Source organism: Alligator mississippiensis, chromosome 3, assembly GCF_030867095.1.
Source record: "Alligator mississippiensis isolate rAllMis1 chromosome 3, rAllMis1, whole genome shotgun sequence".
In the NCBI taxonomy this organism is placed as follows: Eukaryota; Metazoa; Chordata; order Crocodylia; family Alligatoridae; genus Alligator; species Alligator mississippiensis.
Genome location: NC_081826.1, coordinates 279,229,501 through 279,245,630, shown reverse-complemented (window position 1 = coordinate 279,245,630; position 16,130 = coordinate 279,229,501). Strand labels below are relative to the sequence as shown.

Below are 16,130 nucleotides of genomic sequence, written 5' to 3'. Positions count from 1 at the left end.
AGGATCATTCAGCAATGAACCTTCCCACTGTGACCTAAGGCATAAAGATAATCCCTGTGAGAAAACTGGTCCCAGAACAAAATGCAAAGTGACCCAGGTAAAAAGAAAAGGCTGCAGGAAAAAACAAACAAAAAAAAAGCAAAAAACCCCAGTTCTTTCTCCTATTCCATTAACAACAGCTTACTGTATATGTCCCTCTTTTCCCTTGATGGGCTAAGGAGGAAGAGCTAAAGAAGTTGAGACCTCAAGTATAGGTCAGCATCAGCACGATGCAACCAGCAAAGACATGAGCTGCTCCCATCAACCAAACCTCTGCCATCTGGCTCCAGATAAAACTACATGAGTTAGAGATCCCAAGAAATTACAAAGAGTAATGTCTAACCCCCACACCCAAGTTTTTGGAAAGGAAGCCATCTTTTTTCTTCTAATTTTTCATTAATACGTAATGAAAGGTGATCATTAGGTGATCTTCCAAATACCAAAAACAACATATTTGATGGGTATTTATACCTGGAAGATTGTAAGCTGTCTGGCTGAGGTAATGGGCACCAGATCCACCTGGTATACCAATGTCCTGAAGCAAATGCTAACCTAGCACTGAATTAGATTCTTTTGAGTTAAAACAAGATGTTATTCAAAAGCTGCTGTTGTGTATAGTTGAATCACCCACTGTGTGTGTTAAGTGTAAGTAAAAAAAGGCAGCGTGAAATTAAAACTGTTACTTGACAGCTGGCAACAACTGTGATACTGAGGAAGAAGTGGTGAAGTGGGGCTGCTGCAAGTCCTTGGAAATGTACTTTATGTGAAATCAAAGGATTTCACCAGCTGCACTGGGCAACTCCTCTTGGTAAAGATCTAAGACCAGAATGGATATTTAGGCTGCTTGCAGAAGTTAAAAAAAACAAAACAAAACAAAAATGTGCTTTGCTTTTAGCTCTGCATGCCCCTGTACCAAGCCCAGTACATGCCCAGAAAAGGCACTGCATTAGTTGAACCCAGTTAGCCCAACATCTGTATAGATCAGTTGCTTTAGTGTGGCTTTTTTGGTGCTTTGAGCTAATTGCTGATTAAATCAGCTATTACATATAAATGCCAAAAAGTCCTGCCGAAGCATCCAATCTATTATACAGATGCTGCAGAGCTAGGTCTAAGTAACACACTGCTTCTTCAGGTAAAGCATAGGGTTTTTTTGTTTAACATCTGCAAGCAGCCTTAGGTCCTAATGGCAAACACCTACGCTCTTCATCAGTTAACTCAATATACTGCATTAACTAGAACCCAGGTTGGGCTCTCAAGATAAAGGAATGTGGATCCTCCTTGAATTCTTTCATTTTATAAAACTACAGTCCTTTAGATATCAACTTCATATTTCAATTTGATTGCTTGTTCTTAACTTGAGGATTTGATCATTAGATCCTATAGATTTATAGATTCAAATCAGAACTGACAGCCATTTGAAAAACAAAGTAGTCCATCTTTAATTTAGTACAGTTTGACTTGCTAATTAACTTAAGAATTGCTGAAGCATGTATATTTGCTTGCTTACCATTTTCAATGTACTCCATAAAAAGTACAAAGAGCTCATTTATTCTGTCAAAGTGCAACATGATGTATGAACAAAGACCCTTATGTGAGAAATTTTCACATCACTTTGTTTTGAGGGACTTGGGTATTTTACTTGGAAGCAAACTAGAAATATCAAGCATGTTTATGTCAAATTTTGGATTATTTATTTTATTCTATATCACAGGTGTTCAACCTGTTGGCCCTGTGGGCCAAATGAGTGGGGCAAAGCCAGATTAAGCCCCATGAACCCAGATTGGGCCGCAAGGCCCAGCACCACCCCCTCCCACTGAGTTTAGTCCCTGGAGAGGATGGCACTGACTCCTCCTACCCCAACACACTGGGATTGGGTCCTGGGGGCCTGGCACCACCCCTGTAAATTGGGCTCAAACACCTGATCCAGCATGCAGGGCCCAGGGCTTCCCATGGATCCAGAAAGTTAGTGGCAGGGGAGTGGTGCCACTCTTCTCCCACCACTGACAAATTTCTGGACCCACGGGGAGCCTGGTGGGCTGGATGACATGGGGCTGTGGGCTGGATCTGACCTGCAGGAGGGGATTTAAGCACACCTGTTCTATTTCTGTCACTGAATATTTGAAGTAAAATAACTGTAAACAATACTTACTTTGAAGAGAAGCCACGCTGCCGACTGCTTGAGAAAACCCGGTTTACTATAGGTTCTCGAATACTGAAAAACATCTTTGGTTCTTCTGGACTATAGAGCAGGGAGTCGTTATATTCATTTGTTACTGTAAATATAGTAATTGAACCATCATTTTCTCCAGAGCAATTAGTCATTCTTTAAGAGATACTGCCCCTCTGCTTGGGAAATGTATAACTATCGAAACCTTGCATCTAGATACCTGATATTTAAGCTAGTTAAGTGTCCAGGTCAAATAACAATTTTCAACTTTACAGGAAGAGACATTCCCCTGACTAGTCACTGACTAATTCTCAACTTAAATTCATTTTCAAAGTAGAGCAGAACCCAACAGTTTTCAGGATTAGGTTCCCAATCCCCCTGTGCAGAAAAGGGCCTATAAATCAGTGAAACAATACAGAGTGGTATAGGATCACTGCAGCTTTTATTCAAAGAATGCCACTTCTTTGATCAGATTTGATACTGGTCTACAGCAGAGTGGAAAAGTACCCTCTAAAGCAGGGCTGTCCAACTAGCAGCTCAGGGGCTGCACACAGCCCACAAAGATTTTGTGTGCAGCCCCAGGCTCTTCCCCATCTGCTGCCTCCCTATTATCTCTGGCTGCTGCTGCAGCAGAGGTCTCTAGGCTCCCCACACCACCATCAGCTTTTGCTTCCTACTCCCATCCTAGGGAGTAGAGTGGGGCAGCCCATGGTGCCAGGGAAAACATGGCGTGGTGCCTTATGTATGTGCGTGTGGGGTGAGGGTGGGGGCCACGTATGAAATGCCTGGAGGAAAGGGCCGTGCTGCAGCCTGTGACTCACATTACTGCAGTCCCCACTCGTGCAATTTACACAGCACACTCTAAAGTAATAGCTGCAGGAAACAACTGAGCAACCTGCTGAGAACTAACCAGGCTGTGAAAAACCTGAGCCAGGTTCTAGGGGTGTGAAGTGGGACATATTATATTCAGATTTGGCCTGATTCGGGGGGACAGTTATTCAATTAGCTGATTCGGATCAGTGTTGTCCCAATTCAATTCAGCCTAATCCGAATCTGAAGATTCTATACCAATTTGGAGAATCAGCGATTTGATCAGACACAGCTTTAAATGTTTTTTCTACATACCTTGAGGTACCAGGCGCAGCTTGTGAACACTGAGATGGTGGGGCGGATGGAGTGTCCTACAGGAGTGTGGGGGGGCCCCCCCGCATGCTTGGTAGTAGACCTGGAAGTAGACCAGAAGTACTCCCCCTGTGCCCTGCTGGCTAAGTGATCAGCTGCGGGAGGACCCTGGGTGCCCCCCCAGACCCAGGAGCCACCAGTTGCCGAACCCGTGGAACGCTTCATCCGCCCCACTATCTCAGCATTCACGAGCTGCCTGGTACCTTGAGGTATGAAGAAAAGATATTTAAAGCTGTGTCTATGTCCGAAACGTTGAATCTCTCTGAAATGAACTGAATTGAAAGTCTCCAATTCGGAGAGATTAATGAGTCTCCCGATTCAGTGGCCGAATCTCTGAATCGGGCTAAATCAAATTAGCAGCCGAAGCTTCACGCAGCCCTGCCAGGTTCTACTGTATTAGCTGTAAATTGTTAAGCTCTGAAATGCCTGTGACTAGTACACAAAGGATAACAAGTCCTGGATTTCAGATTATCTAAAACAGTGCATTTAATTAAAATGGGCTTAGCCAGTGTTCTTCAGGAAAAGAACACTCCTTTGCACTACTATGAAACAAATACAGAGCATCAGATTACAACCAATTCAGATTATTCAATGTTGTTATAAAACTACTAGAAAAATCTCTCTTTTCACTCACCTTTTTGTATAAATTCCCTGTTCAATGGAAGATTCAAACTCCCATGTTTTTTAACTGTTGAACCAGAGAAAGAATTCCCAGTTAGGCATGAATATCTTCAGATAAAACTAGCCTGCAATGCTGTATCATACTGCCCACTCACCAATTTTAAGGATCTCTTCAACAGCTTGGTTTGCTACCTTGTTAATATTATAGGACCTAAACAGAGAAGTAAGAATACTGTGTGATAAACAAAACATCCCAAGAAAAAAGCCTCTTGCATAGATACAAAGAAAAAAAAGATCAAAATGGAATCAAGGCTGAGGGTACAAGTTAACCTTCCCAGAAAATGCCTTAGAACAAGTGTGCAAGACTACTTCGGGATTAAAAAAAATCACCTCATTTGAAAAGCCTAATAATCCACAACTGAAGTGAAGTCACCCAGATAGTCTTGATTCTGCCTTTGTCACCACATGCAGACCCACCTTGCAAGCGTTGATCCTAATTATTATGAAGTCCAAATGAAAATTCACCTCTATACCTGCAAGTTATACACAAATTGGACCTTTATCTCTGTTGCGCTCTCCCCACCCCTCCATTTCCTCTCTTACAGTTACTTATTGGACCCAACAGTCACCTAAAAAAAACACTTCTTTACACTATTCTGACAGTGCAAAAAGACTTTATTAGAATGGCCTTGAATTTATACTTGAATAGCTTTAAAATTCCTTGGGTACCCAAATATCCTACTCACATGCTCATCTTTTCAATTCAGAATTGCACTCATAATTGCTGCTAATGTTAAGTATTGTAAAAGATGTCTACTAAAATGTGAGATAGTACAAACCTGCGCAGTATTTTTTTCCCCAGTATGCAGAAACCCTTATATGACCTGCCCCACTAATCTTAAGTGGGTTTTTAAGTTTGATACATTCATTGTTAAGTGACTACTTCACTACAACAGTTCCCTTTTAAGTTACTAATCCTCTGGTTTCATCCCCAATAGCTTCTATAGTAAAAGTTAAGCAGTTTTAATACCAATGTCTGCAGCAAAATAAAGACCAAAACATATATAAGTAATAGAAATTGAAATAAATATTAGAACATACCTAAACATTTTATTTATATATTTCAAACTCTTAAGTTCATCTGAGTTTGCTACAGAATTTAAAGTCTTGCTAGACACACTATCAAACAAACAGAGCAGCTTGTCTAAATACAAGATGCTCATGCATAGTCCATGTAGTTCTTTAAGACTTTAGGAAAATAAAAGTTATACTTAGTTCTGCCTTCATGCAGAAGTTGCTTTGGTTTTAAATTACATTAAAACTCATACAATATATTAAACCAGAGTAAATTTTGTGCAGACAAGTCTTATTAATTTTAAATAGGAGTCCTACAGCAAAAAAGACAACACCTTTTTAATTGAGAAGAACAAAGAGGGGAGACGGGCAATGGTATGGGGCAAGGTCCTTCAGCATACATTGGACATGCAGATTTTTTTTAAATTCTTCATCAGTTATTGCTCAGAGAGAATGCTCACGCTCTGGCAATTCACAACCCAAAAGAAGCTGGATTATTAGCTGCATCAATGAAATACAATGAAGAATAGTTTTAAAAATTTCAGATCATTTGTTCCAAAATCCCTACTTCATTATCAAAAACTTACCAAGCTTTTGATCCAGTTCCAGTGCAGACATTGAGCCCTGAACTCTTCTGTTTTTCCCATGGACCATCATCAACAGATATCTCATAGTAGGAGGCCCTATGAAGCGAGAATTTAAAACTGGGTTTGCAGGACTTATAGTTCACCCTGAATAAGACAGAACACACAGCCTTATCAGGCATGTAAAAATTTAGAAGGGCCAAATTCAAATATGGATAACTTCACTACAGATTTTTGTACAGTATATTTCTGATCTGTAGGCATGTTAAGAAATTGTGGCTACATTGGATTTGTGCAAAAGAAATTGCCATGAGAGAGCAATCTACATTGCTAGGATAAAAATAATTTCAACATTATGTTTTAACTGTAAGAAATCAGGGTTGAACTCTTAGAAGCCTGACAGAATTGTCCAGTTCACACAATGTTGAGTTTGAATTCAAGGTTCAACTACAACTGTTTCCATCTGGTGTTTTAACTTAGGATTTTGAAGTTACCAGGATTTTTCCTTATTTCAACATGACAGCTTTTCTGCTGATGCCTTTTATATTGTATTCTGTGCAAGGGACTTTGTAGTTCATATACGATGACAATTCTGAGCAGAGCAGGGTTGGCTGCATTTTCAGAAATGGAATTACATATATATTACCTGCTTTGTATCGCTGTTGAATAATGGCATAAACTGTGCTTATGTTGATTATTGGTCTCATAAAATTACATCAGGAAACATTAGGTGGTGGGCATTTCCTTATCAGTAAGTAATAGCAGTGCTTCAAGTTGAATTCTTGATTACTTCAATAGCTACAAATCCAGCTGGTTTCTTCACAAATAGCTTGGCTGAATTGTGATTAGCAGGGTTTGCTCGTCAATACAAGTTCCTCCTAAACAGTGAATGTGGTACTCTCTTCTTAGGTTTAAATCTTGGGAAGTGGCCAGGTTTCAGTGCAATTTTATTCATACCTTGGTATATCCTTTTGTCTATTTTATGTCTAGGAAACTACTTCCAAAGTCTCAAACTTCCAACGAAACATATATAGGCTAGAGTTTCTGAAATGAAGTAGTACTAGTTGCAAAGTCCTATCTAGCCACATGATAAAGCCTCCAGATAAATAACAGTCACATTGAGAGAACGTTCTTTGCCATCATCTGAGTTACATTCCAGAACGTGCATTATTCTTAGAACTGTTGAATGAACAGGCTGCTTTAAAAAAGTGATGAAGTTGGTCTGAATAGATTGGGAGGAATATTCCTCTTGAACATTGGTCTTAATGGTTTACTTTGTGTGTTTGAACCTAGAGCTCTGTATGGGCCAATTTTTAAAAGAGTTCAACACAAAAGAACGGAACTAACTGAAAACATGTGAAACGGGGCACAAATAAAATAGACCAATCTGTCAAAGCAATAGGACTTGCACCCTCTGGGAGCAAGTTTGCAATAGAGACAGCTATTCTCATACCCTTACTCATTTCTTTACTGACCCACTGAAACAGATCCTGAAGGGATCTCTAAGGGTTCTACCAACTAGATTTTCTCCTTCTCCTGGGCCAAACATTAAGCAAGCACTCATATATTTTTCTTCTCGCAGAGGTTATAAAATACTTGTCCCTCTACTATCAGAATTTAGTTTTCAAAGCACTGCATACATATCAGTATAATTGATAACAGTGTCACAGTATATTATACAGAAGACTGTCAACTCACACATTCTTTGCTATAAGAATCCTTGTTCCAGGACATGTTCCTAAAGGTAGAATGTCTAACAGTGCTTGTGGAATAAAATGGAACCAAAGAGCATTATGTTATAATATACATCCAATGCTCAAAAGTAACTGGAGAAGATGGAGAAGTATTGGCATATGCCCATGAGCGACTGTATGTTTCAAGACTGAACAGAGAATGCGACAGGGAAACTTAGCATCTTGGGTAGAAGTATGCCTGAACTTGTAGAAAGCAAAAAGGTACATCATGCTTTGAGACTAGTTCCTTCTGCCAGTCTGAAGTTGCAGTCCAGATGGAAGATTAAGCGCTCATGGAACATTTATATGTTTCCAGCAGCACCCACAATGTCCCAGGCACTGTACAAACACAAGAAGAAGTTACACTCTAAAGGTAAAAACAGAGAGAGGAAGTAAGGGGAATGGGACATAACATACAAATAAAAGTGGTAACTGGCCAGGTCCTGATTTGTGATTATATTTTAATTTCACCCCCGCAAGCGCGCACACAATTTTGCCCATATCACCCAGCCTTGCCATGATAAATTGATTGGTATCACAGACAGATGTTTAGGAGTACAAAAAGGATCACCTCAGTGGTTTCCTAGAAAAAGTAGTTCCAAGATTTGATACAGATGGGTTATGTAGAAGAAGGAGAGTAAAGTGTCAGACATTCTCTAATGGACAGGGGAAACCATCTCTGATGGAGACAGAGGAAAGAAAGATAAATCATCAGGAGTTCAGTTTTGGCCATCTCAAACTTATGGCAAGACATTCAGAAGGCAATGTAGGACTGGACACATGTTAGGAACAGACAGGTAGATCAGAAAGCCAGCATAAACAGCAGCTCAAGCCATGTGAGTCTATTACACCACCCAACGCAAGGGTGTAAAGCTAGGGAGGGATAGAGGATGAAGCCCTGTGTGCACCCCTCAGGCATAGGGAGAAGAACAGATGCCAAAAGAATAGCCAGAGTAATAGAAGAAATCAAGATTAAATTCACGTCACTCAACTGTCTGTCTGATCAGATCTGGTAAATACATACTTGGTACACGAGAAACCTGATCACTATGAAATATTCATGGACTAAAGAGAAATGTGACAGCAAAAGCATATCAATACTGATTACTTGTGAAATCTTCAAAAAAGTATACTTTAATTTTTTGTTTAAAGTGCCAGTCCGTGTAGTTTAATCATGCACAAATTCAACATACCTGGATGATAGAGATTCTCCAATAAATACTTCATTTAGTGCTCTCACAGGCAAAAGATGTGGCCCAGAAATCTCTGATCCTGCAGATAATGAACAAATAATAGCTGCTAGAACATTAGTTCTACTGATGAATCTCTTTCTAAAAACTAAATTTGCAAAACAATTAGTTAGTCATAACAAAAAGTAACCAACTTCATTCAGCTACATATATTTGCATTCTTAAACTTTTGCTCCTGGATATTTGATTTTCTTAAAATCTTTCACTATCCAAATATGTCTCTTGGACGGTGTGAAAAACAGTTTGAGCATTTAAATTTGAGGTGCGTGAAAATGTGATACTAAACTTTTTTCAGCAGCCCATCGTGGTGAAATTTGTGCTTGAGTAGACCAGTATCACTCTGCCCATGCAGATAAAGCTATATGTATCCACAGTCATCATACATACAGCCCACTTTCCTGGCATTAATAGTAATGATCAGGGATCCAGGTTTTCCATTTCCCACGGGAAAAAGGAGAAAAATAAGGATTTCCTCCTCTACCAGAAGAAAATGTGGATTTTTTAATTTTAACAGAGAAACCGGCAAATTTTGTGCTTTTGCAAAGAGTTCTCTGCAGTCTGGCAGAGTTCCAGCCTGCAAGGGGGTGGCAGTCAGGCAAGGGGCACCAGGTCCTCATGCCGCAAGGCAGCCTAGGTAGTGGGCCCGGGGCTGGAATGTGCAGCCACAGGGCCCGGGGGGGGGGGAGCGGAATGAGGCTGCAGGCAGCTTGTCTGGGGGGCAAGGACGGTGGGACCAGCTCCCCACCGCTGTGAGCATTCCTAGGGGAAGAGAGGGACCTGTGCCGTCCCAGACCTGTGCTCAGGGTGTGGGTGGGCTGGCCACTGTGGGCTCAGGCTCCTTGCCCTGCTGCCTTCCCCGGAAGCCTTCATAGCCCAGTGGGCAAGACTTGGCACTGCAGGGCAGAGCAGGGCCCCCGCGAGGAAGCTCCTTGCCCCTGCGAGCTGTGTCACCCTGGCGATGCGGCTCCTGCCCAGAGTAGCAGCGTGAGGTTGTGCCCCTTGCTGCTGCTGCACACAGACAGGGATGCTTCGCCATGGCAGCATGGTACTTGTAGTGGCAAAGAGCTTCCCCTGCACAGCCCTGCTCTGTCCTACAGTGTTGGGTCTGACCCACTGGGCTGTCAAGACCCTGGTGGAGGGCAGCAGGGTGGGCAGCCCATGTCCACCCTATACGTAGGTCTGGGGGGCATGGGTTCCCCCTACCCCGCCAGGAGAGTGTGTAGCAGCGAGGAGCTGTACCCGCCTCCTGCAGGTGACAGCCAGGGCTCGGGCACTGCTGTGGGGGGCAGGGAGCTATGGACTTGGGTCCCTGGCCCCCTTGCCTTGGCAGCTGGGGGCCTCCTCCGGCAGGGCTGGTGGGGCACGGGGAGCTCCGATTTTCTATGATAAAAACCCAAAATCAAATACCAAAATTTATAGGCATTTAGAATTTATTTTATTATAGTAACCAAGGCACTGGTAGGCTTCCAAACTGTTTAAAATTGTAAATGTATCAAGGAAACAGTGTTCAACTGTGCATGCATGCATGTGTGTGCATACCTGTGCATGCACCCCAAATTTTGGGGATCTAATCAGAGAATTTGCAATTTTTTTTAATCAGGGAAAACAAGAATCCTGGTAATGATTATGAGAGTATGTTGCAAGAAGTTCTAGATCGTATACAAGCAAACAAGAAAAGGTTCTTCCTAGGCCTGTGCGAGTCGGCAGCGATCTGATCCAGCTTTGGAACTAGCCATTTCGGATGGCAGCGATCCCATCCGAAGCTCCAGACCGGGTTTCCGCCTCGATCCAGCTCTGAAGCTTCGGAGCCACCACAGGGGGGAGGAGGGGGTCAAAACTGCAGGTGTGGTAGCTCTTGCTGAGGCCACAAAGCCTGCCAAGTTTCAAGAAGAACAGTGCAGGGGTTTGGGGGTGGGGGAGGGAGTGGGGAACTGCACCTCAAGCTGTGGACAAGCAAAATTTGTGCCATGGGTGACCCTGCATTTGTTAAGGCGCAGTGGGGTGAAAGCTGCAGGGGTGGTGGCCCCTGATGCGGCCACTACGCCTGCTACCTGTCGAGGAGATGGGTGCAGTGGGGTTCTGGGGCCCTGCACCCCTAGCTGCTGACAGACAAAACTCGTGCCATGGGTGCTTGTGGGACTGACTGTCTGTCTTGGGACAGTTGATTGTATTGATTCTTTCCTCTACTTAAGCCTGGTTTTGTAGGTGCTAATTGATGGCAATTAACTGGCTACATTAGCTAGGTCCTGTATATTGAGTGAATCATGACTGATTGGTAACTGGTAACACAGTAGCTTAGCAACCGGGCCTGCAGTAGTGTCTCCCACACCCCAAGACAGAGACAGTCAGTCCCACAAGCACCCATGGAGAACGAACTTCGAAGGGAGGTGGTGCTGGCTTCTACCTTGGGGGTCTTTAAAAGGAGGCTGGATGAACACCTTGCCGGGGTCGTTTGACCGCAGTACTCTTTCCTGCCATGGCAGGGGGGTCAGACTTGATGATCTGCTCAGGTCCTTCCAACCCTAACAACTATGAAACTATGGCATGAGTTTTGCCCATCAGCAACTAGGGGTGCAGGGCCCCAAAACCCCGCTGCATCCATCTCCTCAACAGCTGAAAGGCATCATGGCCACAGCAGGGGCCACCATCCCTGCAGGTGTCACCCCGCTGCACCTTAAATACACACAGTGTCATCCATGGCACAAGTTTTGCTTGTTCACAGCTTGAGAGGCAATTCCCCCCAAACTCCTGCACTGATCTTCTTGAAACTTGGCAGGCTTTGTGGCCTCAGCAAGAGCTACCACACCTGCAGTTTTCACCCCCGTGTTGTAACACATAAATGTGACAGTTTTCCTTTCAAGAATTTGGGGTGCAGTTCCCCCCAACCCCCTGCACTGATCTTCTTGAAACTTGGCAGGCTTCATGCTCTCTGCAGAGTCTACCACCCCTGAAAATTTCATCCAAACACATATTTTATTTTTCCCTGTTATACCCTATGGCTGGATTTCCAAGGCGGCTCCGAAGCTCTTCAGAGGCTCTGAACCGCTTTGGGAAGCCTAACGAGGCCAGGGCTTCGACCTGGACATGCTGCTTTGGACCCCAAAGCATCTGTAGCTTCTCCGGATCCGAAGCCTCGCGCAGCCCTAGTTCTTCCCAATCTCTGCTGGTTGGAAAGTGGCTTTATGCCCTGGAACATAAGAAAGTAGGGCTGGATTGAGTCTCACAAATTTATCTAGTCCAGCCCATGGCTTAAGACAGGCACATCCCCAACTAAACTGTCCTAGCCAAATGTCGGTTTAATGTGGTCTTGAAAGTTTCCAGGGATGTAACTTCTTTAGGCAGCTTATTCCAATGCTTAACCGCGCTCATGGCCAGAAACCCATTCCTAATCTAGAACCTACATTTCTTCTGCTGCAGTTTGAAGCCATTGCTCTTAGTCCTGTCCTCTACAGCTACAGAGTAAAGCTCCTTTGCTTCCTCTTAATAAACTCCTCTCAAATCCCCCTCCACACCCCCCACCCCATCTTCTTTGTGCCAAACTAAATAATGCTAGTTCTTTCAGCCTTTCTGCATAAATCACGCTTCCCATGTCTTTAATCATTTTTGTTGCTCTCTAATGGAATCTTTCCAATCTGTCCATATCTTTCTTGAAGTATGAAGCCCAAAACTGTACACAGTAGTCCACGTAAGGCCTCCCCAATGCCAAACAGCACTGAAGAATCACTTCTGCTGGTCCCCTGGCAGCCAGTTGCGCTGATTGGGGGGGACGGGAGGGGAGGGGGGGCGGCGGCGCACGCATCCTCCTGCAGCTGATCTCGCTCATCAGAAGGTGGCCATGCCATTTCTGGTGGCTTCTGCTGGCAGCCCCGCTCCCCAGCTGGCACTCACCCGGGGGGGGGGGGCGCATGCCCCCCACTGGCACTCCTGCCTGCCCCCCCGCCTATCACCTAAACAGGGAACGTGGCTTGACAGGGGGTGCACGTCACTATGCGTCGCCATTAATGCAACCTGCAATTTGCTAGGCATGCACACAATCCCATTGTCCAAATCATAGAAAATTAGGATTAGAAGGGATCTCCGCAGGTCATCTAGTTCAACCCCCTGCTCAAAGCAGGGTCATCCCTAAGTATATAATCCCAGCCAAGACTTTGTTTAGCTAGATCTTAAAAGCCTCCAAGGATGGAGATTCCACAACCTCTCTAAGTAATTATTACTGAAGATGTTAAATACTACTAAAACCCAGAATAGATCCCTGGGGAATCGCACTCTATCTGGTTGAGACAAGGAATCAAGCCATTGATGACTGCTAATTGAACATGATGATCCAAACAATTTTTTTTCACCTAATCTGCATTTCTTTAGTTTATTAATGAGGATGTCATGTGAGAGACAGTGTCCAAAGCCTTGCTAAAAGCATGAAGGCATTAATTTCATTTCCAAAGTTTTTAAAGTATCTTTATTATTAATTAAGCACACTATGTCTCATTCTTTTCCTGTACCTCCCTCCTGCTTCTTGAACCCCTTCCAACTGTTTTATATCACTTTTCAGATGAGGTAACCAAAACTGATCACAATGCCACAAATAAGGGTGTAATAATACTGTAAAAGTATTTAGAAAGTTCACTCTACCTCATTTTATTCCTTACATGATTTAATTTACTGCTTTTTGATTATTTCTATTCTGCCCCTGTACATTGTCCAGTAATGTTCTACCCAGCCATGCAAAGAGAGAAGCATCCACTGCTGTAAAGTTTGATTTCCTGGGGACAGAGCGGTAAGAAACCTTCCAAGTGAGTTCCAAACTCTCCCGTGGGGCTATTTTCTTGATATTTTAGCAGATCCCAGGTGCCACCAGGTTGACAGTAGATCACAGTACCAACTCTGCTGCTGAATTAACATTTTAACATAAAATTGTCACATGAGGTTGGTCAAAAACCTAAAACTATCAGGAACTACACAGATTTTGGCTGATTCTGTAGGAGTACCCGACTCTTCAATGCTTCAACATCTAAAGTTCTCACTGTGTTCACACTTCTGTTTCTCCTTCAGATGCTGGTGGTAAGTGTATAATAGCAATGGCCTGTTCAAAAGTAAAGATTATTTCTAGTTCCATTTTGTGAGACACTTTTTACACCAAAAATGGTTGCTCCCATTCGCCAAGTTATTTAAATCATACCTCTGTTTTATAAAACTGACAAATTCTTTTCAAAATGTGAATTAGACCAGGTACAATTAGTTTAAACGTTTCATTTGAAAAAATTCTTGCAGAACATTGTTATACCTAAAGGGTAGTGTCTAGTTTTGAAACACTTTACATAAAATCTTATGGCCTCTTCATATCTATCAGCTTAAGGTGTTGATCAATCTCTTCCCAGTTTCCCCTGCAGACACAACATTCTTGCAGTTTAACTGCAAGGTAAAATGCAGACTTTCAAGTCTGTTAAATTTTTCAGAATTTTAATGACATTGTGTGAGTTAGCATACCGTTAGCTAACCACAGACTACACAAATACTGGGAATTTAAGATAGTCTGTCTTTTTGAGTTGTAACTGCCAAAAAAGTGGTTAGGCTAAACTTTCAGGGGGCAAAAGACCACCCCAGGACATTCCTGAGCCTGCTACATCAGGTATAAACCTAACCAACTGAGGACAGGTTCCCTTCTGAAGAGCTTACAAGTCAGGTCCTAAGCATAAGGACCATCTCTCTGGGAGAATTTAAGTCACCCTGCTAAGAACTGGAGAATACTGCATGCACTATTACCTTAGATAATTCTGCAAGATCAGATTAGTTATATCTGCATCAAAACACTGTACAACCAACTGGCCATTTTGATTTATCAGATGCCAGGTTTTGTTGTTTACGTTCACAATGTCATCTTCAACTTACTTTGATCCTGGAATCTGCCATTAATGTGGGCCCAGCTGTGCTGCTCCTGGCTTAACTGTTGTTCATGCAGATCTACAGGAGTAGGATTAATACCAGTTCCTTCAAGATACAATCTGATTCTCTGCCGCCACTGCCACCTTAGAAGTATAATAACAATAATAATAAATAAATAAATAAAATAAAATCAATCAATCAATCAAAAAAGAAAAGAGATGGGTTATAGCATAAGCAGTTGACACTTTCATTGGATGGTGGCTTAGCTTCACCAGATTGTGTAGACACAAGAGAGTTTCTTAATATAAATCGCTCTCAAAGCGTCAAACAGACTTGCAAAAACATCTTAATTCAATTTCTACTATCTCACCCATTAGTTCAAACTACTTAAATTAAGTTAATTCTACCTAGTTGTTTGCATTATTAGCTGCTGATTTAAAAAAAAAAAGTTTGACCTTTTTAGGAGATCCTCTATTCCCAGGCTGTCCAACTTCCATGCTCTTAGGGGCCACAAACCCCAGGGGTTGCACCAAGTAAGCCATGAGCCACCAGACCATGCAGATCTTCCTTCCTACTACTATATGGGCAACCTGGGATCCCCACTGGTGCAAGGCAAAGACATGAATTGTCCTCATTCCTGCTGCAACATGCAAGTCCCAGTGTAGTGCTGCCATAGACAAGCACAATCTCCCCCCAGATATATGGCCAAGAATGCCCCTCAGCTCCCCATGTTGCACTGCACTGCCCCACCTTCTAGGGCAAAGGCAGGACATGGCCACAAAAGGAGGAAAAAGGACCTATGGAGATTGCAGCTGAGCAATAAGGGGAAGTGGCAGCCAGGTGACAGCCCCAGGCTGCAATTTAACTCCTTGCAGGCCAGATGGACAGATCTACTCTACTGTAAACCTTAATCATTGCAAGCAAGGACATTTATTCTTCCACATACATGACCCTAACCAGCCTTAAATTCTTTGGGGTTGGGAAAAACAGGACTCAGAGAATTTGTGACCAAAAAAAAGAAAATGGAAAATTGGTAGCTTTGTACCATCATCCTGTTTGCAATTTTTGGGAGCTCAGAGGGAGTATTTCATCCATCTCCCCCCCACCCCAATCCACCTCCATGAGACCCTCTCCATGCTCTGGGAACTCTTATAGCATTTATGTGGAACACATTCACTGGTATTCATGTCCTTTTCAAAGTTGTTGAAACTTCACCCTCCTCCCAATTTTTCCCAGAACAGAAAAATTCCTGCCCCTCCCCTCCTGTGTAAAAGTATATATCAACTGGAAATAGCACCAGCAATTTCTTCCCAATTTTCACCCAGAAGGACTATCTATGAAGCACTCACAATCACATGCCTTAAACACAGTCCCAGGTATCATTTAAAGTTGCCTGACATTTTCAATTATATGACCCTGCTCAGTCACTGGTAACATTTTGCCAGACTGTCTGGGGCAAAATTTTCCATGCCTCAGGCTTACTATTGTTATGGAATAGTTCAGCCAAAATGTTTCTGCCATTTCTGTGAGTTAAGCTAGGGAAAAAAATACCTGTAAGCTTCTCAAGGAAAACTTCTAGACCTGGGGTGTTAAACAGAGC

General features: G+C 42.9%; 1 protein-coding gene across 9 annotated transcripts in view; it reads right to left on the bottom strand.

Annotated features, from left to right (window-relative positions):
• Positions 1-16,130, bottom strand: part of NADK2 (NAD kinase 2, mitochondrial) — an 88,227-nt gene that overhangs the window by 32,308 nt on the left and 39,789 nt on the right. For 5 of the 9 annotated variants that reach the window (XR_009461157.1, XR_009461158.1, XM_059725223.1 and 2 more), the window contains exons 6-11: positions 14,537-14,673; positions 8,594-8,696; positions 5,671-5,814; positions 4,165-4,220; positions 4,023-4,076; positions 2,189-2,312 (exon numbers count right to left, since the gene is read on the bottom strand). Coding sequence is in view for 7 of the 9 variants with exons in the window: in XM_059725223.1 (XP_059581206.1) it covers positions 2,189-2,312; positions 4,023-4,076; positions 4,165-4,220; positions 5,671-5,814; positions 8,594-8,696; positions 14,537-14,673 (618 nt within the window). In the remaining 2 variants the exon portion in view is untranslated. Of the gene's footprint in view, positions 1-2,188; positions 2,313-4,022; positions 4,077-4,164; positions 4,221-5,670; positions 5,838-8,589; positions 8,697-14,536; positions 14,674-16,130 lie in introns of all 9 variants that reach the window. The other 4 variants (XM_059725227.1, XM_059725224.1, XM_014594119.2 and 1 more) reach the window with 4 other exon arrangements.